This window comes from Protobothrops mucrosquamatus, unplaced genomic scaffold (genome assembly GCF_001527695.2).
Source record: "Protobothrops mucrosquamatus isolate PMUCROS unplaced genomic scaffold, P.Mucros_1.0 scaffold2579, whole genome shotgun sequence".
Taxonomy (NCBI): Eukaryota; Metazoa; Chordata; class Lepidosauria; order Squamata; family Viperidae; genus Protobothrops; species Protobothrops mucrosquamatus.
Genome location: NW_015388635.1, coordinates 246907 through 272943, shown reverse-complemented (window position 1 = coordinate 272943; position 26037 = coordinate 246907). Strand labels below are relative to the sequence as shown.

The 26037-nt window shown below is 38.9% G+C and overlaps 1 protein-coding gene across 1 annotated transcript in view; it reads left to right on the top strand.

Moving 5' to 3' along the window:
• LOC107295932 (ADAMTS-like protein 1) overlaps positions 1 to 26037 on the top strand; it is an 81786-nt gene that overhangs the window by 21770 nt on the left and 33979 nt on the right. The window contains exons 3-6 of the mRNA XM_015825265.1: positions 8957 to 9167; positions 10514 to 10693; positions 13516 to 13669; positions 15774 to 16914. Coding sequence (XP_015680751.1) covers positions 8957 to 9167; positions 10514 to 10693; positions 13516 to 13669; positions 15774 to 16914 — 1686 coding nt within the window. The remainder of the gene's footprint in view (positions 1 to 8956; positions 9168 to 10513; positions 10694 to 13515; positions 13670 to 15773; positions 16915 to 26037) is intronic.

Here is a 26037-nt window from a genome sequence, read left to right as displayed (position 1 = left end):
TCAGCATATTGCCCCCAACAATCTGGATCCTCATTTTATCAACCTCGGAAGGATGGGAGGCTGTGAGTCAACCTTGAGCTGGTCAAAAATGAACAGCTGGCAATCGGTAGAATTAGCCTGCAATCCTGCATTCTAACCACTGTACCACCATGACTCATAGCTCATTCTTCTTCTTCTTGTGCCATATCCGTTATCGGACGTTGGTGATCCTGTTTTTATCAGCAGCCGCACGAAAAAGTGCTGCTGAGTTTTATCCAAACCAGTCCCTTAGATTTTGAAGCCATGATGTTCTTCTTCTGCCTGGACCTCGTTTGCCTTCAATCTTTCCCTGGAGGATTAAATGGAGTATGCCGTATTTTTCTGGGTGTCGCATCACATGTCCGAAATATTCTAATTTTTGTTTTTTAATTGTTTTGATGATTTCCCTTGGCTTTCCCAGGTGGCTTATCACCTCCTCATAGCTCATTAGCAAACTTATTTTTTTAATCAAGCTGTAATAGATCTATTATTGACTTTAAATTTATATACTCCTTAGGGCAATTTGGTGGATTCTACAGGGTTTTAGCCTGTATGAATTTCGCTAAATGCTATCCCCTTTACTAGAGTATACAATATAGTAAATGGTATATGTCTGATTTGAGAACAAAAGTCTTAGGTAGGTAATACCAACTTTATGATGAAGGCATAATATTTGTGACTGTGGGTTGATCCATGGATAGCAAAATACAGGTCACTGACTAAAAACTACCATGGCTGGTCTTTCTGAATATGCAAGCATTGGCCATTTCTTTCATAAGTCAACGTGTAGCTTCAAGATTCTATCTCTAGAAGAGAATGGAAAATGAAAATAGTGAAATTGTCCCAAAATAAAAGGTGATAAACTGTGTACCTGTGTGTCTTATATCTCTTGTATACCTTCTTTGCTATACCTCTTATTAAAAGCAGAACCATATGCTAAAATAGGGTATCATATTAATATACATTCTCCTATTTAGCTCATCATTAGATGCATTGGCTATTGCCCATGACCAATTTCCAATTATCCTAAGGAAACAAATGCAGGTTTTATAAGGAAAAGGAAAGCTTCTGAGACAGTCTTAGCCAACTAGTGCCTTCTTCAGAATTCCTGAACTCCTGACTCCATTACTGTATCTTCAGACTGCGCTGCTTGTTATGTTTTTAAAGACATTTTTGTGAATTATACGTGTACCTGGAAATGAATGAAGATATGTCTTGGCACAATTTCCTTGGAGTCTTATATTTCTTCGGTTCCTTCCCTATATTAGTTTAGTTTCTGAAAATGATTTTCCATCTAAAAAGATTGCACATACTAGTGAATTTAAAGGAAACAGGCCCTTTTCTGTATTTTTTTTTTTTTGCTATAGCTCCCTTTGTCAAATTAAGAAATAGCTGCCAGAGTCAAATTTAGAGATAGTTTTATCACATTTAGGAATTGTGTTTCTTGCCCTTTGGGCAAGCAGATGAAAAGTCAGAAGATTATGGGACATATAAACTGGTATCATATTATTTTAGAATTCAAGAGCAAAAAACTGATTATTTTACAGAAATGTATGAATGGTGCTGAGTTAGACCATTGTAACATCTAGCTCAATATTTTTAACAGTCAAAGTGCAAAAGCTCTCAGATTTGAAACAGGAGGCATTTTTACTCTCCTTGGAGCAGAGTGAAGCTGGGCACTTGCTTCCTTGCCAATAGAAATCTTTGGTTTCCAAGTGTTCTGAACATGAAATTGGTTTCATTTTTATAATCTCTCTCAACACGTTACTAAAACGACCTTCATTACGGTGAAAGACCACCATAAGGGGGATGGTGTGTGTGCAAAGAATTAAAAAGCCTAAAAGATACATCAGAATAAAAAAATCATATCTAAGAAGCTAAAATATATATAAAAACAATCTACAAGGAATCTAAAAAGAATCTAAAAGGATGGCAAACCAAATATATCACAATGCAGATCAGTCTAGAATAATGAACTAGGGTCTCATTAAAACTGATTTATCTTACTCTATATTAACCTACTGTAGATCAGGGGTCCGTTACCGGGCCGTGGCTTATTTGCAACTGGGCCGCATGAGCAGTGAGCTGGCATGCATGCGCACAGCTCAACTTGCGTGGGCAGCAGGCCAGTGCACGTGCACACACACACACAGCTCAATTTGTGCAAGTCGTGCTGCACATGCAAGTGCAGGCCACTGGCCCGCTGCTCATGCGGCCCTGTCCCCTCTCCCCCCCAACCGGATTACCAAGCCACAAAGGTTGGGGACAGCTGCTGTAGATTGCAGGCTCTCCCTAGGAGTGAAGGCTCTCCCTAGGAGTCATGGCCCAAATAAATTAAGAAGTTACCTTGCAAAAGATAACAGTAAAACAGAATAAAAAGCACAAAGCTAAGAACTGAGACCTTCAAAAGTTGTTACCAAATTACATTTTTTAACACAAGAGGGGGAAAAACGAAATTTATGATTGGGGAGTACTTAATTTTAATTAAATGGAAATGGGATCAAATAATTTTAGCTTAACTCTACCCTGTCTTCAGTTTGTAGGGTGGCCCTTGCATTCTATAGCCTCAGAAAAGATATACATAAACTTAAATCTCTTTGCATGAGCTCGTATGTTATATTAAAGGAGGAAAAAATTCTGAAGTAATTTATCTTGGTCTGATATATTTTTTTGCATCTCAAAAACCTGGCCTTTTAAAACAAGTGTGCAGACTTTTTATATCCATTGTATATATATTAAGGCCTGTATTTCCAGTCGGTTGTCAATTGGAAGATCTCTCTGGAGCCAAAGAAACAGACAAGGTTCTATAATAAGAACATTATTTCTGCATGGTTTTAGCATAACCATGGTTAAGTGGGGTCAGGATCCTGTACAAAATCGATACAGGTGTTTACCTTTTTCCATCCCAGGATAAGCCCCTACTTTTCTTGAACAAGGTTATGTGTGAAGTCGGAGAATGACAGATAGAATTATGGCCTTTGAGTATAAAATTGTATTCTCTGTGCTGTAAAAAGATATGTATTTATATTGAGCCCTTTCTGGGGATCCATTGGCCTAGCTTATGAATAATTACCATGATCTGACCCAGGGCCGATGACAGAGCAGTATAGGACATAGATAATTAAGTTACATATCAAAACCACTTAAGCTGTGATTAGATTTTATGACAGTCTGTTGAAATCCTCCTTGCTTGTTATGGTGGGAGCCACTTATTCATTATCTGACATTGGAGAGAAATATTAAAGTATGGGAGTATCAGAAACAAAGAGGGAGAAACAGAAGTTTTCCTGAAGAAAGATAAATATGATTTTGCAAAATATGCTTTTTTGCAGAAACCTGGGGAATGTAGTTGCTAAGGGGAATGGCCTTGAGGAACAGAAGGAAGAACTGTCACCAAGACAACAGTTAGATAAAAGAAAGCTGAGTCCCAGGCAGTACTGTAACACATGAGAAAGCATCTCAAGACAAGATTCTCCCTAGTTCTCATGAGGATAAATGGAGGGAGGGGGAAGTACAGTGTGACTTGTGTATGTAGTTTTACAATAATATTCCTATAGGCCCGCATGGCTTTGATTTCCTAGTCTGGTTTACCTTGAAGGGCTGACAGGGTACAGTTGAAGGATTGAAGGATGTAACTTATCCAAAAGGAATTTATTTATTTATTTATAAAATGTATATAGGCTGCCCATCTTACCTCAAGGTAATGGTCAAATAGACCAGACAAAAAAAGAGGGGAAAGTAGAATTGTATGTGCTGACCTATATGAGATCCAGACATTTAATCATGAGGGTCCAGTAGATAATGCTTGGGATAACAGGTAGAACCAACAAAGGTATTATTCAAAGGCAATGTCAGGGGGCACTTCTGGTCATTTCTCCCTGGACTGAATGACAGAACTTTCTAGTGATGTAATCTACTAATGGAAAAATTTAGCTACTTGGAGATTTATTAAATAAACCAGGGAAGAATGCAGGGTCCCCCAAACTCCTCAGTGTTGGCTGTTTCATCTTTCAGAAGGTTACAGAATAAACAAGGGGTCAACTTTTCTAGATTTGATGTTCGTAACAGATGGGAGAAGAAGCTGCAATAATCACTGGTTAATACTCAAGCTGCAGCTGCTGGAGAGATTTTGCTCAGCGTATCAAAATCCCATTTTACTTCTTTGAGGCATTTCCTGAGCATAAATCTCTATAAGTTGTCCTGGAGTTCACGTGTTCACCTTTTGTGACCTTCTGACAAACAAAGTCAATGAAAGGGGCAAAACTCACTAAACATCTCAGCTTAAAGCAACAGGAATTTTGGACTCAGTTGTGGACGTAAGTCGAGGACTACCTGCACTCACTTTGCGAAAACCAGGTCTCCATTTTGAAATTCGAGCATCTGGTTGGCAGCCCTCTTACCAAGCGAAAAGACAGTTGCCAAAAAACAACATCTGTATCACTGCTTTCCAAACTGCTGAGCATTTCCTCCTCCACTGGAAGGATCTTTCTTATTCTTCGTAGCCCTTCAGGCTCTCTGAAAAGAATAAATTGCTGTTTTCTGTCTCAAGTGCAGCAGGTTAAGAGCTGCTGACGACAGCACATTTTGTTCCTTGCCAAAATTATTTATTGGAGCCTCGTATGCACTATTATTCTGTCTATTCTGTGCAGTTTGCGAAATAATCTCTGAAAGTTCATTTTCCTATCAGCCAATCAGGATCTTACGTACTTCCAGGGATTCTCCTAATATGCTTTATAGCAGTGATGGCGAACCATTTAGAGACCGAGTGCCCAAACCACAACCCAAAACCCACTTATTTATCGCAAAGTGCCAGGACTGCATCAGCATTGTGGTGCCCTCAAGGGGGGGCATGGGTGCATAGCCCACTGGGTGGGCATGGCTGCGGTTATCACGGCAGACTGGGTGGACGTGGCTGGGGTGGGCATGGCCACCTCGATGTTGCTCATGGGGGGGACACCTGTGGGGGCCAGGCAGGGTTGGGGGAGATCCAGGGGGTCCCTGGTGGGTGGGGTGGTGGGCAGGAGGCCCAGCATAGATGGGGGAGGCACGCAATCCTAGCTGGGACTGTGGGGCGATGGCGCTGATGGGGATCCGGCTTTCCCTGCTCGGGGTGGCTTTGGCTTGCTCGGGGTGGCCTTTGGCTTTCCTGCTCTGGGCGGCGGCAGCCTAATGGACCTGCGCAAGCTGCTGGCAGTGGTGGTATGCATGCCCACAGAGAGGGCTCTGAGTGCCGCCTCTGGCACGCGTGCCATAGGATCGCCACCACTGCTATATAGGCTACCCTGGCTGGTTTGCCTTCTTTCCTTTCCTTTTTTTTTTTTTTCATTCTTCGTTCCACTTTCTCCCCTTTTCCTTTTTCTTCTGTTCAATTGCTTGTAAGCTGGCTTTGTGACTTTTGAATTCACAAGGAGCTGTAAAATTCCAATTGATGCTGCCATTCATTATTCAGCTATTTTAAACTTTTGATCTATGCACAGCTTCATTAAATGAGAATACCTGGTCGTTCCATGCTTTCCATGGAAATGTGTAAAGCAGCTGCTTTTTTTCAGAAAAAGAAAGAAAAAAAACAACATATCACCCAGTATTATTGTATTTGTATCTGAACTGTTGTAAACTGGTAATGCTGAAAAATTATGAAACTGTAATTCCCCAGCATGTGAAGTCAATACTGAATTCAAAGGAAAGAAATTGCATACAATCTGAGACATTTTGAGTTACGATTAAAAGAAAAAAACACTTATACAGGTAATCCTCAGCTTATAACAGTTGGTTTTAGTGACTGTTCAAAGTTACAGCAGCATTGAAAAGAGTCACTTGTGACCATTTTTCACACTTATGACCATTGCAGCATCCCCATGGGCACATGATCAAAATTCAGACGCTTGTCAACTGACTCATATTTATGACAGTTGCAATGTCTCGGGGTCATGCGATCCCCTTTTGTAGCCTTCTGACAAAGTCAATGGGGAAGCCAGATCCATTTAACAACCATGTTATTAACAGGGATTCACTTAACAACTGTGGCAAGAAAAGTCGTAAAATGGGACAAAATACATTTAACAAATGTCTCACTTATCAGAATAAATTTTGGGCTCAGTTGTACTCGTAAGTCGAGGGCGACTTGTATAAGTTTTTGTTTTGATATATAAAAGTATGTTAACAGTTCTTGTAATATTTTTATGAATTATTCATGATCGGTTGTTTAATTTGTTTTATGGAGAGCTTGATCTTTCCCCCCCCCCTTCTTTTTGACTATCTTGGACTTTGAAGAAGTCATCTTGGATTGAACCAGCTGCAGTGAGCATATATCATCTATGGTTGTCTGAACAGGCAGTTTTTTAAAGTTCCACTGAAATACATACATGTACATATTTTAAAAGGGAAAATCAAAACCAATACAAAATACCCATTTTACACAATTCTGTCCAAAATTCAAATCTTCCAAAACCTTGAACGAGAAAGCCCAGTTCAAATAGTCAAAAGCCTTCTCTGCATCCAAAAAGAGGCATGAAGCTTGTTGCTTTTTCTTACATTTCTCCAAATATTCCAAAACGTCCAACACATTTCTAACATTGTGCTTTATCTATCTTTTAGGTAAGAACCCAGATTGATCCTCATGAATAAATTCTTGAAAAATTGTTTTCGTTCTGTCAGTTAGAATCATTACGAAAAACTTGTAGTCATTATTTAATAATGATATTGGCCTATAATTTCTTGTTAAAGTTGAATCTTGTCCTTCTTTGGGTATTAATGCTTTACTGGCCTCTTTCCAATTCTCTGGCATTTTTCCTCCCTGTAGAATAGAGTTCATCATGTTTTGTAAAGGTTATAATAGTTCATCCTCAAAATATTTATAATAAGAACCTGATAATCGATCTGGTCCAGGCGCCTTTCCCAGTTTAATCTTTTTTATAGCTTCAGAAACATACTTTATTGGGGGTTTTTTTATAATATTTTTATTAAGGACTATATTAAACAGATAAGACAAATACAAAAACTTGGTACAAAAATACATAGAAAAGAAAAAAAATGTTTAAAAAGTATAGACCTCCCTCCCCAAAACCAGAAAGACAAAATATAAGAAAAAACTTCTTTCATTCCCAACAAATATATCCAGTATTAACAAGTTATTACTGTATCTTAAAATACAACCAAATACCGCTTCTTTACATATCTCACCCCATTTTTATAAACTCATTTCTAAATCTTCAGCTCTCCTTAATAATTAGCAAAGATCCAGTAAAAATTATCAAAAAATACTTAATAACCTAAATATATAATTTCCTTTCCCATTTAGTCTAAGCTCCCCTCCTCCGTCTTGACAATTAAACATTGCCAAAAAAGAATTTAAAACTATTAAACATCACCAGAAATCATAACTCCTTATTTAGATGTCAAAAAATAATTTGTTACACAATTATACCTTTCCAAAAGAAAAATTATCCGATCCAAATAACCATTAAGCAGCACCAGAAATAAGAACTTGTTATTTAATCATAATCAGATATCAAGTTTATATTTTTAGAAATTTTATTTTTATAGTTCTGTTCATATGGTTCTGCTCTGTTTTTGTTACTCTGTAATTCTCAGTAAATTTGTTTCTTTATTGGTTTTCTTTAGAGCAAAACCTTTCCGGTTTTGCAGACTGGGGGGAGAATTGTTCCACATGGCCGAGCATGCAGGTGTGCAGCTCCATTTGCACAAGTGGCAGGCTCGTATGTCCACCACTTGCATAAATGGAACTGCGCATGCACATGCTTGCCCACCATTTCCATGGCCCGGTACTGGGCCAGAGCCTGGGGGTTGGGGACTCCTGCTCTAGAGAGATGTCACTTCCTATGTACAAATTGGAATAATATTGATGAAATGCTTTCTGAACAGCTGCATTGTCCATTAATATAGGATATCCTTTATTTTCTACACCAGAGGTGTCAAACTGCTGGCCCGTGGCCGGATGCGTCATGCGGAAGCCGCGCCCAGCCCATTGCCAGCAATGGCAAAACTGTCCCAATACATTGCACGACGTCACGTGACATCACGAGTTTGACATGTCTGTTCTAGACTCTTCCCAGAATTATTTGCAAACCATTGGAATCCTATTTGATCATCAAGTTATATCTCAGTACAGTATGTTTTATAAAATTGTGGGAGATAACCCTTTGCTTTAGTAGATCTCTGCTGCTGGGGATAGGAAAATCTAAACATTTCCAAAACTATGATACAGAATATGCAGAACATTCTGACACAGGCCAGTGAGAATAAACTTTTTTCTTGTAATAATGTCATCGAATAAATATTGCGGACTTGCCGGAGAAAACAAAGTTCTCCACCTGATGTAATTGTCACTGTTAATGTGGCAAAAGACCAAAATAATGGGATAGCCGTAACTTTATGACTTAATTTGAGTTACTTTTAAATTAAAAACATAATTAACCTTTGTTCTGTCATTTTTGCGACCTGACAAGCAAAGTCAATGGAGAAGACAGATTCATTTAACAACTGTGTTACTAACTTATCAACTGCAGTGATTCACTTAACAACAGAGGCAAGAAAGGTGGTAAAGTGGGGCAAAACTCACTTAACAAATGTGTTACTTAACCACAGAAATTTGGGGGTCAATTGTGGTCGTAATTCGAGGACTACCTGTATAAAACACAACAGTAAAGTGAAATGAGCTTGAAATCCAAGTAAGTAGACCTATTAATGTATTTTCAATTCTGGATCCAGAGTAAATTACTTGAACATGGTTCTCAAGTGACATCCACAGGATTTACTACCAGATAAGAAACACGGAGGATACAATTTTAATCTGGATTCAACCTAGTGTTTTTACTTTTGTTTTTTGCACAGAATCAGAATCAAACCAGAAATATTTTTTGCATAATTATGGGACATCTTTTGTTTCCCTTCAGAATCTTTTTCTTGGCTTTCCTTTCAGGTGGGAGATGGGAAAATGGAGCTCTTGCAGTCTCACTTGCGGTGTAGGATTGCAAATCCGCGAGGTCTTCTGCACTCATCTCCTCTCAAGAGAGACTAATGAGACAGTGACTTTGGAGGATAAGCTGTGTCACAGACCCAAGCCTACTGGGGTACAAGCCTGCAACCGTTTTGACTGTCCTCCATCTTGGTACCTTCAAGAATGGCAACAGGTAAATTCCAGTTCCCAAGGGAAAAACCTACCTGTATCTGCTAGTGGCTGGAAATGGGAGGAATACTAATCTTAGAATTATAAATTCCATTTATGCTTTGATTTCTGGCCCACTGTCCACAGGTAAAAACCCTATTTGGTTCTTTTTGCTGATTTGATAAAATTCCCATCCAGCAAATTCCTATCTTACATCCACTTTTATCTACTGATTATTTTATCCAGAAATATTAGTGAGGCCTTTGAATTCTTTCAAAGAAAGTCTATCTAAAAGTTCTAAAGTTTTAATGTTCGGGCAGGAGAGTTTTTGTCAGTGTAATCCACAACATCTTGCTGCTTTTAGCAGAATAAGGAAACAGCATTGAACTACTGTACACATTCCACCCCTTCGGGAAGGTGCATGCTGTCACAACAAACATGGAAAAAAGACAGACACTGCAATGCACACACACGCATATATGCACAAATACTACAGATCACTGGCCCCTGGAAATGCTCTACAGGTTTAATGTTTTGCCTGTTCAAGTCTGTGGTTTTAATTAGAAACATTTTTTTAAAAAAAATTGGAAAGCCAATCTTGTTTTCAGCCATTATTTATGTCTTTCCCTTTTGCCTTCTTTCCAAAAGAAAATGGATATAGCATCTCTTTAACAGAAAGTGGCCCAAAAATGTTTCTATTATTACATCTTTTTCAGCCTTTGTTTTATTATCAAAGAGAAAGGTCTTTATAAAATCTGGAATACATATTAAAAACCTGCCCCCGAACACTTTTTAAAAGTCCCTTTCCTTGTTCCAATCCCCTAATTCAGCGGTTCTCAACCTATGGGTCGCGACCCCATTTGGGGTCGATCGACCATTTCACGGGGGTCACCAAGCAAGGCTGTCCGCCATTTTTTTTTCCTTTTCCGGCGGGTGCCTTACCTCCCTTGAGCTGGGCCAGCTGGTGGTCGGCCTGCTCCGTCTCTGCCGCTTGCCAGCTATGCCTCGGCCGGCGCAGGGGGCGGAACCACGCATGCGCGGCGCTCCCGGGCAGGGAAAGTCCTCGACTTTCGACCGGTTGGATAGTCCTCGACTTACAACCGGTTTAGTCCTCGACTTACGACCAGTTTAGTCCTCGACTTACGACCGGTTTAGTCCTCGACTTATGACTGGTTGGGGGTCGCGGCATTAAAAAGGTTGAGAACCACTGCCCTAATTGTTTTCATTAGTATTTCTATCATAAGGCATGCTCTTCCACATGCAGTTTGGAGAAACCCATTAACTTCTATGAGATGCCAATCAATTGGTGGAAGCCCCTTGCTGCTCATGTTTTCAAGCTCGTAAGTTTCATAAGCTGCAAATGTTCTCCAGTGTTCACAGACATGCGGAGGTGGCATTGAGAGACGGGAAGTGCTCTGCAAACAGCGCATGGCTGATGGAAGCTTTCTAGAACTTCCGGAAACTTTTTGTTCCGCTTCACGGCCAACTTCCCAACAAGCCTGCAAAAATAAGGACTGTCCCCCCGAATGGCTCCTCTCAGATTGGACACAGGTAGGAAGTAGCAGTACAAATAGAATCTGGATTTTCTGTACACCAAAGCTTCTCTTTGCTCAACCTAAATGTTATTTATTGATACTATAATTTTGTCAAGGTAGTATTTCTCACTAAAGTCTTGTAATCTCTAGAGTAGATTTATGACAGGTATAAAGACAGCTGTTTATTTATAATTGAGAATAGATTTTTTTTCTTATTATTGGATTTGGACTCTTTTGGGCTGACCCATTTATGCCAGGTAACATTATTGCTAATAAGGCTATAGTGTAATGAATCTATAGAATAAGCCACCTATGGAAACCAACGTTAGACATCACTCTGAGAGTCTTCCAGAATTTGGACTGCAGTTGGTAAATAGCAAACTTAAACAACCCCTCTGAATCCACTGTAACCATAGGATCCACAGTCAAAAAATTAAGCCATTGGGTATTTTGTTATTTTTTGAAATTATTCTGTATTATAAAACTAGAGAAGACTAACAATAAAAAAAGTTACACAGATTGTCACAATAGGGTTTTCATGCTAGACTAAATTTAGTAGGCCTCAGTGTTGTACTGCACTAAGGAAGAACACCATCTAGAATAAATTCAATGCTTCTGCTATATTAAATTTCAGTGGACTAGTAAGTGAGACATTTCTGTTATCATTGATCTTTCAACTATGACTGCCCCTGATAAAATTCCAAGGAATATTTGCTGGAACATCATTAGAAATCCATGATCAGTGTAAGAATATTAAGGCTGGGGGAGGGCTCTGCCAGTCTGACTGAACATTGCATTTTTTGTCTGTGTGCCCGAACTTTAGAGCAAAATTAAGAATATTTAGAATATTCAGAAGAATATTTAGACTTTCTGTTAGTCTAGTATATTATTGCTATCTAATCCACATGCCTTTTTAATGTGAATTATATTCTGCTGACCTATGATCCTTAACTAAGTATGGCTTTTCCTCTTTCTCCTGTTCATGTCTTTCCACTTGTCCTTCGTCCAAGAAGCAGGCAATTAATTTGGTTGTTGAAAAACATTATATTCATGCTAGGATGGATGTGCACAATGTAACAAGCTTAACTAATGTATGATGATCTAGCCTGACAGCCCAGCCAAATAAATAGATTATCTAGGTAAATCTGTTGTTAGAACATGTACTCTTTCTGAGGTAAATAGGCATCTGTCTATTCCTCAGGCAGTGTTCATTATTTTGCTTTTAATCATTCAAGGTATACATGGGAATCTATGCTACTCAATTTTTTAGATAACAAACTGTTTTCTTCCACACCTGGGAATATTTCATTTCTTTTTCCCACATTCCAACTTCTGGGTTTATGATCCTCCTCTTCTAAATATTTATTTTATTTATTTAGATTTATAAGGCCACCCAATTTGTGTGATCACAACTCAGTAAAACCAAATGAAAACCCAAAATTACATTTCAAACCAATACAATCAACAAAAACAAAGCATATAATCAGGGCCCATCAACACAGAATCTACCTCCCAAAGACAGGCTCATCTAGCGCATCAGCCTGGCCTAATGCCTGGGGGGAAAACAAACTTCTGAAGCTTTCCTAAAGACTAGCAGGGTTGGGGACAATTGATTTGGGGAGATGGGGAAACATCTTTCCAAAGGGTAGGTGCTGCAACTGAGAAGACACATATCTTAAGTCCCATCAGATGACATTGCTCTGGGGAAGGGACTTGGAGCATGTTATAGCATGTGGGTAGACATGTGATCCAATAAAGGGGGGTATTTGCAGTTCAGAGTTAAAATGGGGGGGGTGTCCCTTGGTGCTCTCTGAGTGTAATTGTTTTCTTGCAGATGTTTAATTACCCAAACTTGATAACATCATCAGTGCATCGTTAGTGCACTGATGATGTTTCCTAGTTTGGGTAATGAAACACCTGCAAGAAAACAACCAAGCTTAGAGAGCACCAAGGATCACACATAGGTGGTCTGGCAAATAATTCAATCCTGTGCTATATTGGGCTTTATAATCATAACCAGTACCTTGAATAGCACTGACAGCCTATAGTACTGAGAGTTTGTGCATTTCACATATTATATGGCCCATTGTGACCTATAACCACTTGTACTGCATTATTTAAGGGTGGCCTCATGAAGAATGCATTGCAATAGGCCATCTGGGAGTAACTAAGATGTAAAGAGTGTTTGATGCTTCAGCTTCGTGTACAATTGGTATACAAGCTGGAGTTCTATAAAAGCCCTCCTAACCACCAGTGCCACCACTGTGAGGAGAAGTTCTGAGTCCAGGATAACTCCCTACATTTGCACTGTTTCTGACTGATCCAGAATGCAGTGGTACACACAGTTTTAGGTGCCCCACAGTTATCTGAGTCACTGCTGTGTGAGGTACACTAGCTTCCAGTTGGGTGCAAGTTAAGATGCTGGTTATCACCTTTAAAGACCTACAAAGCCCAGGACCAAATTACTTGCTGATTGCACTTCCTTGAGGGTATCACCCTACCCTACTACATAGGGCGGGTGCACTCCAGGTCCACTCTCTTGCCACCTGATGGGACTTCAGAGATCCTTTGGTGGAATGCAGCCCCTCCTTCCTGAGAATCCAGACTACATTCTACCACAGATACACTCTCTTGGTGACGTCCCAGATGCTTGGAACACTTCCCATCTGAGATCCAAGGAAATCCCTACTCTTTTAGCCTTCCGGAGGGTCATGAAAATCTGGCTCATCCCCCAAGCATTGGGTTGGGATGGGGTTGAGCCAGAGTTAACTCCAGGGATAACAGGTAGTAACTAATTAACATTTAATAATTCCTAAACAGCTGTTGTTCTGTTCCCAGTGTTCTGTTAGCTGTGGAGAGGGAACCCAGACACGAAATGCCATTTGTAGGAAAATGCTGAATACTGGACTTTCTGCCATTGAGAACTCATCACTGTGCCCATCTCTGCCACTCTCCTCCTTGGTCAGGCCATGTGTGCTCATGACTTGTGCAAGTGAGTATAGAAGAAGATCTGGAAGGGAATTGGGAAGATTGGGACAATTTCCTGGTCAAAGAAAATACATGGAGGCTAAGGAAATGCAAGGCAAAACATTTAGAGGGGCATAGTTTGGAGAAGTATAACATAATGCTGTAATTATTAACATTAATAGCAGGACAGTACCAGAGTAATGTGATTTATACATTCATTTAAATCTTGAGTATTCACTCTCTTTCAGTTGAATGGCTGCAGTCCAAAACATGGGCAAGGTCAAGTCAAGGAAGTAGATGAAAGCAGCACAGCACAGAAATTTGGTTTAATTTAAATATTATAGTTAATATGGATATGCAGTGCAAGGCGCTTTGGAATAGGCATTATTAGCATTACCTTAAATCAAACATGCATTTCTTTGGGATCAGGAGGCTACAGCACAAGTCTAGAAAACGATGCAGCCTTCTTAAGGAGGCACTTATAAAAGATGTGTGTATTCATGCCCAAAGCACTTTTTTGACTTGACATCTGAAGTGTTGCACATTCCCAATAATTCATATGATCATTCTCTATGCATTGTCTCCTTCTCTCATCTTAAATGAGAGCTTGATTATGAATTGGGAGTAATTTTGAAAGCAACTTTGAAATGAATCCAATCTTGAATATCCGTATCTGAAGATATGAATTTGAAATAATTAGAGGCTTAGGGTGATTAGATTAATAGTTTGCTATTGAGTGTACACATTATTTAAGAGGGGGGAAAGTGGTGATTGTTTTTCTGGCGGTCTCTGCTCTCTTTATAGGGAGATCTATCTCTATTTTCTCTTTAATGAATACTTAAATCTGTGCTGTTCTGAAAATGTATTGATGTCCATTAAATCTATTTTGAGGGGTGGGCTGTGTTTTTGCATGCAAACAGAATAGCCCAGATCATATATGTAATAAGTAGTCTACTGTGGAAACTATTATGAGAAAAAAAGCAACTTGGTGAGAAAGCATCTTAAAACTTCATATGAAATGTTTTTTTTAATCAACAATTAAGGTTGGTTGCATTATAAAACATTTAATGTTAAACTTACTCTGTGGCGAGAAATAGTTATTTTTACTTCCATGATATACCCTCAGAGTCAGTTGTCCGGAAGAGAGCTGTATACTCAGGATCTCTGTATAATCGATGAAGTGTTGATATTATCCATCATGGGATCCTCAGCTTGCTCTAAGTAGATTTTGTTCTGCTTCCTATTACTCCAATAGAAGGGAATTTTTATAGCTCAGGGTTGAACTGTGGGGTCCTTGGTGCTCTCTGAACTTGGTTGTTTTCTTGAGGATGATTTATTATCAAACTAAGTAATATCATCAGTGCAGTGCACTGATAATGTTACCTAGTTTGGGTAATGAAATGTCTGCAAAAAAACAGCCAAGCTCAGAGAGCACCAAGGACCCCCTCAGATTACTCCCTTGAGATTGTACTTCATTTGTTCCTTTGTCCTTCAGTTTCCACCTGTGTGGCCTAAGGGTTGGAATGATTTAACAAGAAGAGTTCTGCATTTATGTTGTATGCTCTTTATGTTATATTGGCTCTTCCCTTTAAAGACGTTTAACAACAAGAACTAGAGTTTTTTTTCCTTTTCCTTTAATTAAGTCTGACTGCTGATTCTGAATTTGAACCCCAAAGGGATCAAATTTATTTAGCTCATGTTACTTCTGAAGGGTGAGGCCTCAGCATCGGTTGAATAAATCTCTTATTTTCAGTAAATTATCAGAAGTGAAATTTCACTTAATTCCAAAAGAAAGATGTTTGTTTGGTTTGGTGAGTTGGAAGCTTCATTTTATGGCCCCTCTGCAGATGCCCGTGCAAATGACATCCTAGACTCAACTTTTCTGTAGTAACCTCCCCATTAAATGTCCTACATTGCAGACCATATGGTGGGGTGTCGTGCTACACCCTTATAGGCATCACCCATCAGTGATATGGAGTCCCTGCGGGAAACACATACATGGGGACAGCACAGAAGCATTAATGGAAAGGAAAAAGAATTCTTTAATCCTTTAGTCTCCTTTAGTTAATTAGGTTGAACATGCAAATGTGATGTGGCACCATATCCTAATAATGTTACTAACATTTCAGGAGACCAGAGACCAGCTCACAAGCAATCCCCTTTGATACTGGCTCAAAAGAAAGTTTTTATCCAGACAAGAAAGCAAAAGAAGTTGCATTTTGTTGTTGGTGGATACGCCTACTTGTTGCCCAAGACTTCTGTCATTCTTCGATGTCCTGTGAGACGATTCCGGAAACCAATGATCACGTGGGAGAAAGATGGCAAACGACTCATCAGCTCCGTTCACGTTACCATTGCGCCCTATGGCTACATGAAGATCCATCGATTAAAGCCTTCCGATACCGGTACATATACTTGCACAGCAGGACCAGCTCAGGAACATTTTGTGATTAAACTCATAGGAGGCCACAACAAATGTACGGCCACCTTGTCATCTAGGATAAAAGACGAAGAATCCTCAAGGAAGGTCAGTCTGAATGAAGCTTTGCATGGCCAGGAGAAGCATCAGAATAAAATTTTCTTCAATGGGAGCAAAACTGAAAAACGAGGACTTGCCTCTGATCCTAGCCACCGGTATGATGACATTGTCTCAAGGCTTCTGGAATACAGAGGCTGGCCTCGGGTTAGTATAGAGCCATGGGAAGCTCAGGACTCCACAGAGAGAAATATTTCTTCGGAAGAAGACCAGGGTCAGGATTACAACCTGCCTTTCACCATGGTCGCCAATCAGGATCGTTTAGACGACATCTTAAAAAATTTGTCTCAACAGCCAGAGGAACTTAAGGATGTCTATAGCAAGCAGCTTATCTCCCAGCTGGCCCATGAAATTTTCAAGAGCCATTTGGAACATCAGGAGTCTTTTTTCAAAACCCAGGGAAGGCAAGTCAGTTCCGCTTCAGTGGAATTTCCATTCACTAAGCATTTTTCTGAGTTTAACAGATTGTTGAGAACATCTTCCTCCGAAGCCCACTTGTCCACATCTCTAGAACTCATAAATGGTTCACGTGGGCCTCATAAGAAACCTGCCATCTTGAAGAAGATCTCTGCAGCACAACAACTATCCGCATCCGAAGTTGTGACCCATTTGGGACACACTGTAGTTCTAGCCAGTGGGACATTAAGCGTACTTCTTCACTGTGAATCTGTTGGAAATCCAAGGCCTATCATTACTTGGGCGAAGAATGGAGAAGCTGTGCAGTACAACAAGAGGTAATAAAATACTAATTTTATCATTATTACACCCCCACACACACACACATACCACATTTTGATTTTCCTTTATTTTCATGCATTCTTCTTTATAATGTCTAATGGCATTTTTTTTTCAAAATACATTATTTTGTCTGTCATACTAATGGATGTGTTAGAGATGGTTCTACAGGAGCAGATAATTGGTTGAGTTACATCTTAGTTGTTTAAAATTTCTAGGACATTCATTCCTAATTTGAGGTCCTCCAGATATGATGGACTATAATTTACAAAATCCCCAGGCCCCCAATTGTTGGAACATAATCATCTATTGGGGAAACTGTAAAAAAAAAACCAGGTTTAGTTCTGCTCTAGATCTTTATATTTTTAGAGTGGAGGAAAAATATTATGTAAAATTTTGCCATACTGTATATACTGAGTAAAAAACTGGCCCTTAATGGAAAGAGTTTCTAGTTCAGCTGTTCACCTCATTTGCAATTGATACAGAAAGTATTTTAAAACATCAAGAAGGAGTTTTTGAAATAGGTAAGGAAAATTGATCCAGTTCTACCATTTTAGAAATATACCATTATTTACATGCAGTTTGGGTAGAGAGTTTCTGCTCTACAGTACAGAGAGCTTCGTAAAATTGGTCCATTCTACTCTTTGCAGAAATGAGAGATAGATGGTTGCATTCTAAAAGTAGTTGTTTTACAACAACTAAGACAAGTGTTAAAACTGTTATCAAATTGGAAGAATTAGATGGCTCTGGAACAGCTTTTCTGACTTTCTAACTCTAGATTAAGGTCACAATCTACACGACGCTCAGAAAATCTTTAAAGATTATTCAGGCTAGGGCAGGTTAGATTTACAAGAATGCTTAAGAATACTTGTCAGTTCCCGATTAGATTAGATTTTTTAATCTAATATCTGCATTATATTTAACATATATATAAGTGGGCTTTATTTCGTGATTAGTTTTCTCCTATGCATTTGCCTCTCCTTATTCCAAAAAATTTACAGAGTTTTTCGTACAATCCTATCTTCCATTTATAACTGTCCAGTGTTTTCTGAAGTTCTTTGCATCTTTTTTCTTACTGCAAAGAACCTTCTAAGAAAGAGACAGTTTGATAGCATGTTATTTATATTCCACCACTTGGATGCAACTCTGATCTCATCATTACCTATGAGCAATGGGTACAACAGTTAGGTCAGGATGTTTATCGTTACAACCCTAATTCATTTAAGATCACTATCATGGTCTCCCTTTAATAGATCCCAAGGATTGTTATTCATTGATATTGTTAGGAATTACTTAAGGATTCTTAGTTTCCCTCCCTCAGAACTCAGAGGTAACTGAGAAGGGACCTGACCGGTAAGGCAATTTAACTTTGTAGTATGGATATCATATGTGTTAGTATTTCAAAAGGAATTGAAATCCTTAAGTAGAAAAATGTGTAGTGAGCTTGCTTTAACCTATATGTTGCTGCAACTCTTTCTAGCTTTTTTTATATACAGTAATACAACTTTTGATAAATAGACAATATTTCCATGAAATACAGTCATTCCCCACTGTATTTTTTCGGAAATCTTTGATGCAAGCATTCTCTTGACACATATTGCAAACGTATATCATAGACACCTTTACACTACAATCACAATTTATTTCTCCTATGATTTTTTAATCCCAAAACGGTCTCAGGGCAGGTTGCATCTGGACCAAATCACCCATTACAGGTATCAAATATATCACAAGGGGCAGAATGAGTTTCTTTTCAGATGCCAAGTTATGGCTGATGTGGAAGGAGGCTTCTTGGAACCAAATTATAGTAAGAGCCAGTTTAAGCTGCACCAGATCCTCAAATTCAGTATCTTGGCAAAGATCTCCATTTAAACCTATATTTCTGAGAAGGCAAGCAGAAATAATATTTGTTCAAATATTTCTCCTTCTGATGTTTTTTAGGGCAGATTTTTCCCCTCTTAATATCTTTTTGGTTGACAAATATAGGATCTCCACATAATTAATATATATATTAATAGTCACTCAAATGATATCTTAAATGAAGGTGTTCATAATGCATTTGTTTCTGATTTTTTTAAAAGCCTAAATCTCTCTCAACTCAAGTTGCCAAACATATTCAACACACCTTCCTTCTCCTATTTTCCCCACAACAGCCCTGTGAGGTAAGTAGGGCTGAGAGTGAATGATTGGCTCAAAATCATCCAGCTAACTAAGGCAGGACTAGAACTCTTAATTTTCTAACCTGGTGCTTTAACCACTAGATCAAATTGCCTCTCTGTTGCTGATATACAGTTAGCATTGATAGTTGTTCTGTGGAAAGCATACCGTCTTAAACCTCATTATTAATTTATTTACATAGCTGGAATATTTATATGATAGTTAACCAGTTTAGAAAGATTTGATTCCAAGCGGTAGGCTCCATTTATCTTTAAGAAAGGAATTTATTTGATTGGATGCATAGAGCAGAAACCCTGTGACTTTTTAAGACACCCAAGATATTCCACGATGCCACCATGCAGGTGCACCCTTTTTTTTTTAAAGGCCGAGATCTTTGAAGTTCATCAGATAATATTACATTTCAGTGGTCTCAGCCAAAAATCTTATACCTTCTTGCCTGTAAATCTTATGTAAGAATAAAGAATTCCCATGGTTTTTCAGCAGTTTTATGAAACAAAGTTGAATTACTTTTAAGTGTAGATAGCCTCAACAGTACTGACCTGGAGCCTTATGTTGTAAATTTTGCTATTAGCTGTGTGTTAATGTCTAAGAGTACGTTGTTCATGAAGTTACTTAAAAGTGCTGATGTGCCGGAAGGGATACAGTAGTCCTCAACTTACAACCATTCATTTAGTCACCATTTAAATGGCCCTGAAAAAAAGTGACTTATGACTGGCAACCTTCCCAAGCTGCTTCCGACAAACGAAGTCAATTGGGGAAGTCAGATTTGCTTAACAACCAGTTGATTCCCCTTCACTGCAGTGATTCGTTTAACAACTGCGGTGAAAAAAGGTCATAAAATTGAGCGTGACTACTTAACAACCGCCTTGCTTAGCAATGGGAATTCTGATCCCAATTGCCGTCACAACAAATCGAGGACTTTCTATATACATTAGCTGATGTGTTCAGAATGCAGCAGTCCAGGAATTTTTTTGCCAGTCCATCTTTCCTCTGTGTGTAAATTATGAGCCTGAGATTAAACATCCACATCCTGTGACCAGGGTCAGCCTCAGAAATGAGAAGGCACAAAAGAGTCGACCCAAAGGGACCAAAATGAATTTTAAACACCTGGTTTCTCTAGACTATCTAGCACGTTCTTGATTTATCCAAGGTGCAGTTCAGCTCTGTGGTTCAGATAGAGCAGTGGTTCTCAACCTGTGGGTCGGGACCCCATTTGGGGTCGATCGACCATTTCACGGGGGTCGCCAAGCAAGGCTGTCCGCCATTTTTTTTTGTCCGCCATTTTTTTTGTCCGCCATTTTTTTCCCTTTTCCAGCGGGTGCCTTACCTCCCTTGGGCTGGGCCAGCTGGTGGTTGGCCTGCTCCGTCTCTGCCGCTTGCCAGCTACGCCTCGGCCGGCGCAGGGGGCGGAACCAAGCATGCGCAGCGCTCCCGGGCAGGGAAAGTCCTCGACTTACAACTGGTTGGGTAGTCCTCGACTTAGACCAGTTTAGTCCTCGACTTACGACCGGTTTAGTCCTCGACTTACGACCGGTTGGGGTCGTGGCATTAAAAAGGTTGAGAACCACTGAGATAGAGCATTAGTTTGCTTGCTGCCTTTCCTTTCCTAAGTGGTTAGAAACTCCCCTGATTTAATGATTTCTGTAATTTGCTTTCATTTGCGGTGTCATTGCGTTTAAAAAACATTTTTCCCCAGGCAGATGGAGCATTCATATTTTTTTACTCCTAAAAGAAAATGTTAAAAAATGAAAAAGTATGTTTTCCCTCCTATGTGAGAACAAGAATGTATTTGTTATGGAAAGCACATGCAGCCTTAATCAAATATAGGCCTATGGTATAAATTTGGTTGGACTTTGTCCTATAAAAATACATTTCTGGCATTTCGAAAGTTTTATATGCAGATACGCATTGCCAGTGGTTACATCCTGTTGGGAAAGTGCACATAAAGGTTTTTCTTGTTTATATATGTTGTTAAAACTACTAGAGAGATGCTTTTCTTCTCTGCTGTTAAAAGATATCCAGGTTACAAAAAATCCATAGAAAGTTTACGTTCAGAATTGAACATGAGGAAATCCTATACCTTCTCATATCTTAAGCAACCCTGCCTTTGCAATATTGGAGCACCAGTGTGCTGTCCGTTGTTAGAGAGCAAATAATTTCTATTAGTTCCAGATTTTGCGACACGTGTATCTGAGTCAAGCGATTCCCAGAGGTTAATTTTCAGTGTTTTTGCCATCTTTCCTTTCACTGTTGCCATTAATTGGCATTGTCTTCTAATCTAGAGATACTTCACACCACCTTCCGGATGGGATGAGGGGATTGTTTCTCTTCTGGTTTGATTGTATAGAAAGTGTTTCTCAATCTTAGCTAGCGTAAGATAGGTGGGCTTCAATTCCCAAAATTCCCAGTCAGCATGCTAGCTGGGGAAGGAGCTAGCAAGAAAAAGGCAAGGAACAGGGAAAAGTAAGCAAGACAAGATGGTGTAGGACAGAGCTACTCAAACTTTTTCAGACCACGGAACCTTGTTGTTTAAGTCTTGGGCTCCTGATCAAGAGGAGTGGGATGGGATGGGATGGGATAGGATAGAATAGGGTAGAATAGAATAGAATAGAATGGAATGGAGTGGAGTGGAGTGGAGTGGAATGGAATGGAATGGAATGGAATGGAATAGAATAGAATAGAATAGAATAGAATAGAATAGAATAGAATAGAATAGAATTCAATTGGGGGGGCAAGTATGACAAGGAATTTGTCTCCGGCGCATAAGCTCTCAATGTACATACTAAGCTTTAGTGATAGAACATTTGTTGTGCTTGATGAACTTGTTTTGTTTTGCAAATGAAGGCAAACACACATATCCCAGGATAATGTTGTAGGATCCAATTTGAGTTGGTCACCAGGACCAAAGGTTTACTCTTTCAAGTTTTCAGACTTATGCTGGAGCCCATCCTCAGGGAACTTCTCTTTCTCCCGAATTGTTTTGGTTTTTCTCCTTAATCTCACACAGAACTCCATCAGGTTTGTGGAACAATAAAGTTCGAAGGAACACAGTTTGGGAAAACGTGATGTAGAAATTGGCACCTGGGACCCTCTCAAGATACGAGCTTTTACTTCCATGCATTTATAAATGTAAATACTTCGTTGATATACTTTATGGGGTTAGACACCTTTACATATCTGAAATATAAATACATATTTCTGATAATGTAATTTGGAAGCAAACCTAACTACAGTATTGGAGAACTCTTCTTTTCAAAGCCTTGTTTCCAGTTTTTCTGTAGGATTTCTACATATGAGTGTTGTTGGGTTGTTGTTGTTGTTTTTTGCACAAATAGTAGAAGCCTTCTCATTTGTGTTGGAAATGTCCTTCTCGTTTATTATCTCTGTATGGAAAAACCAAGTATTAGTCTACTTAATATATCTTTCTGAATATCCCAATTAAGATCATTTTTGTATTGTACATTGTGATGATTAGTAAGAAGCTGATGGTGAAAGAGGAGTCTTCTTGCATTGCTTTTTCCTTCCTCCTTCTCTTTCTCTCCAACACAATGTTCAATGGGTGGGCTTAATCTGGTTTGCTTTAGAGTGTGCCACCCATGGTGCTGTGAGGGAGATCAAATATCCTTAACTTTGTGGTTCATGAGGCTGCCGTTTTCATTCAAGGGGGGGGGGGGAAATCTCATCAACCCATGGTAAGAAGGGACTAGGCTTTGATTGCATTTGGATGGGCTTTCTCACTCCAGTTCTCTCATCTTCTTTTGTCTACTCCCCCAATTTTTTTTTTCTATTACCATCCTGACAAAAGAAGTTATGGAAAACAGCTGCTGCAGTTTTCTTGTGAGAAAAGCAAATTTGCCTATAGGCTGTGTCATTAATTCAACCTAAGAATGATTGGAGGCAGGTTAGAACTTTGCAATGGAAGCCATGATATTAAACATATGTCTCTCAGTGGGTCAAGGCCACCCAGAGGCTTCCAGAGACCCAAGCAAAACCAATTTGGAAGTACTCCAGCAGAAGGACATTACACAGTATACCAGCTGAACCCATAATGCCAAATCTCTGGCATTATCCCTGAAACCTTCTATATACCAAGACTGATTTCAAGATTGTTTAAAAGTTTTATATCTACCTTCCGCTGCTCAGGCCTGCCCATATGTTCCTTACAAAGCCCCTCATCGTTATTAGGAGATGTTGTGTTTCTTTTCGTTTGCACAGGATGTACTGGACATAAGATTGTTAAGATTTTTTTTCAGAAGTATCCATTATTTCCTACTATTAAAATAGAAGATATTGTTCTCTTGTGAAAATGATGTGTTTTCGTGTATAATAACAGCTAGGCAACCCATGATCCCTTGGATTATTATTTCAGAGAGATATATGAATTCCTCAATGCCTTTAACACCGGCAGAGATTCTAATGGATTTGAAAAGTTCTTAAAAATTCAGGAAGGAGCCCACGTTGAACTGTATAGCATAGTCAAATATCAGGAGTTGACGACAGGAAACGTTTTAAGACATTCTGTATGATGTCCTAAAATGTTTTATAAAATTCACCAAATTTCAATTCTACGGGTATCGTGAATCTCAGGTTTTGGACATATTCTGTAATATGTTGAAGTACCTTGATTCAAAATGTTTTGCCCAATTATGCACCATTTTGCTCAGTTATAGATTACAGACACAAGAGTTTTAGTAATACAATGTACCTTGGTACTCAACTGCTTAGAAACTCATCAAATTTGGTACTCAGTGCATTTTGATGTGCAAATTTTGTCCCAGTATTCATCGTTCACTTGGTACCCAGCGCACAAACTAGAACTTGTCGGTGTCAGTTGCCTTGTGACTCACTACATTATTCCTTATTATTCCACTACATTGTTCGGTACTCATCGGTTTTGGTACTCATTGCACCTCCTGGAACCAATTCACAATGAGTAGCGAGATACCACTCTGTGTAAATTCAGCTCAATATCAAATTGGATGATTTCCAGCTGTTTGGAATATTTCCAATTGGAGTTACACCTTTTATTAAAAAAGTTTATGGAACTGATCATAAAACATCCTAAAATGCACAGTGGTCCAATCTTTGTACAAATTTAGTATGAAAAACGTATACAGTGCAAAGAGATTGTGCATGAATTGCATCATATACTTAACCTTTAGTCTTTCTTTGCAATGAGGATGAATAAAGATTATTAATTTTTGTTTACTCTTTTTTTAGACAAGTATAAAAACGTCATTAAAAATGATGTAATGGCTCCTGAGATAAGAAATATCAGGTTTCATTCTTCTGAGATCCTTTCAACAGTCTTGAATAAATCAGCTACAACCTTTGCATTTTATCTGTTTATTTGTTGCCTGAACCATCTGGTTTATCCCTATTCTGCCTTACATTCAGATCAATGGAAAAGTTATTTACACAGGTCTGAATTGCAATTACGGAGTATAACATGGGTGACAGAGAATACAGACAACCGGTAAATTAGAAAACCAACAATTCAGGTTCAGATTAGAAATGATGTTTAGCTTTCTTTGTTAAAAAAAAATGAAAAACAGCTTCTTGAAGCAGAAGAATTGCAGGAGAAGAAAAAAGAGAAAAAAAGGTCTGCTTAAATTTTCCTCCTTTGGGTCACCCTCCCTCCCAGCTGTATTGTACTTTGCATCCAGCAGCTGCTATTCTGTACTTCTTCATATCTGCTGGACTATCTTCAGTGCTCACCAACTGTGGGGGCCACAGAAAAAATATTTGGTGGCCCTGTGCTCTGGTGGGATGTGGAAGACTTTCTTGTTCTTGGCAATAGTACAGAAGTAGTTCATCACTGTCTTCTACAATGTTTTTCAACTGGAGGGGGAGTGATTTAACCTTTCAGTTGAGCAGAGGCTACAAAGCAGTAGAGCCATAGATTAGCCACTATTTAGGACATACAGGGACGTTCTTTAGTTTTTATTCTGACAGCCCTGTTTTGTAGTTCCACTCAAGTTTCCCACCTCAAAAATTGCAAGACTTTGCAGTCAGTTTTAACAATCATAGATAAAAAAGAATCATGAGGATGAGGATGATTATCACTATTATTTGTATGCACACTGAGAGCTTATGCATCGGAGACAAATTCCTTGTGTGTCCAACCACACTTGGCCAATAAAGAATTCTATTCTATTCTATTCTATTCTATTCTATTCTATTCTACTCTACTCTACTCTACTCTACTCTACTCTATTCTATTCTATTCTATTCTATACTAGCTGTACCTGGCCACACGTTGCTGTGGCTCAGTCTGGTTAAATTTACGTCCAACAGATGGTGCTGTTTTTCAAAACAAGCATGTTTTTACATGTTTTTTTCAAAAAAAAGCATGTTTTTACCTGTCACAGGTGTGACATCTATATAATAGGTATATAAAAACATGTGCGTATTCAAATGCAACGTTGTGTCAAAATTTCAAAGCAATCGGTGAAGAACTTTTCAGAGATTTAAGATTTTCAACAAACGAACATTTACATTTTTATTTATATAGATAGATGTCATAATAATGTTTGGGGATGGCTCTCTTTAAGCACGTATCCTGCAGGGTACAAATGCAAAGACAATGTTGTGTTAGGCTCTTTCTTTGCCAGAAGAAGTTTTGCAAAAACCTTTATCTGGTCATCCAGGGAATGGCCAAAAAGGGAGTGTTAGAAGCTCATTACTCTGCAAAGTTGCCACGAACAAGTTAGGCAGTAATTCAGTGTCTGACTGCCAGGGTCAAGTCCTTCGGGCAGATGGTTTTTTTCTGAAACTTGCATTCTATGACAGTTGATGACAGGATGTCAAAGCTGAGCCCTGAAAAAGCCCTAAGGAATTCATTAACTGTAAGATGGTTAGAATACAAGACACTTTGGAACAGATCTTGCTGTGACCCAATTGTATTCCAGTTTATACAACTGAGTTTTAAGGATCCTTCATCT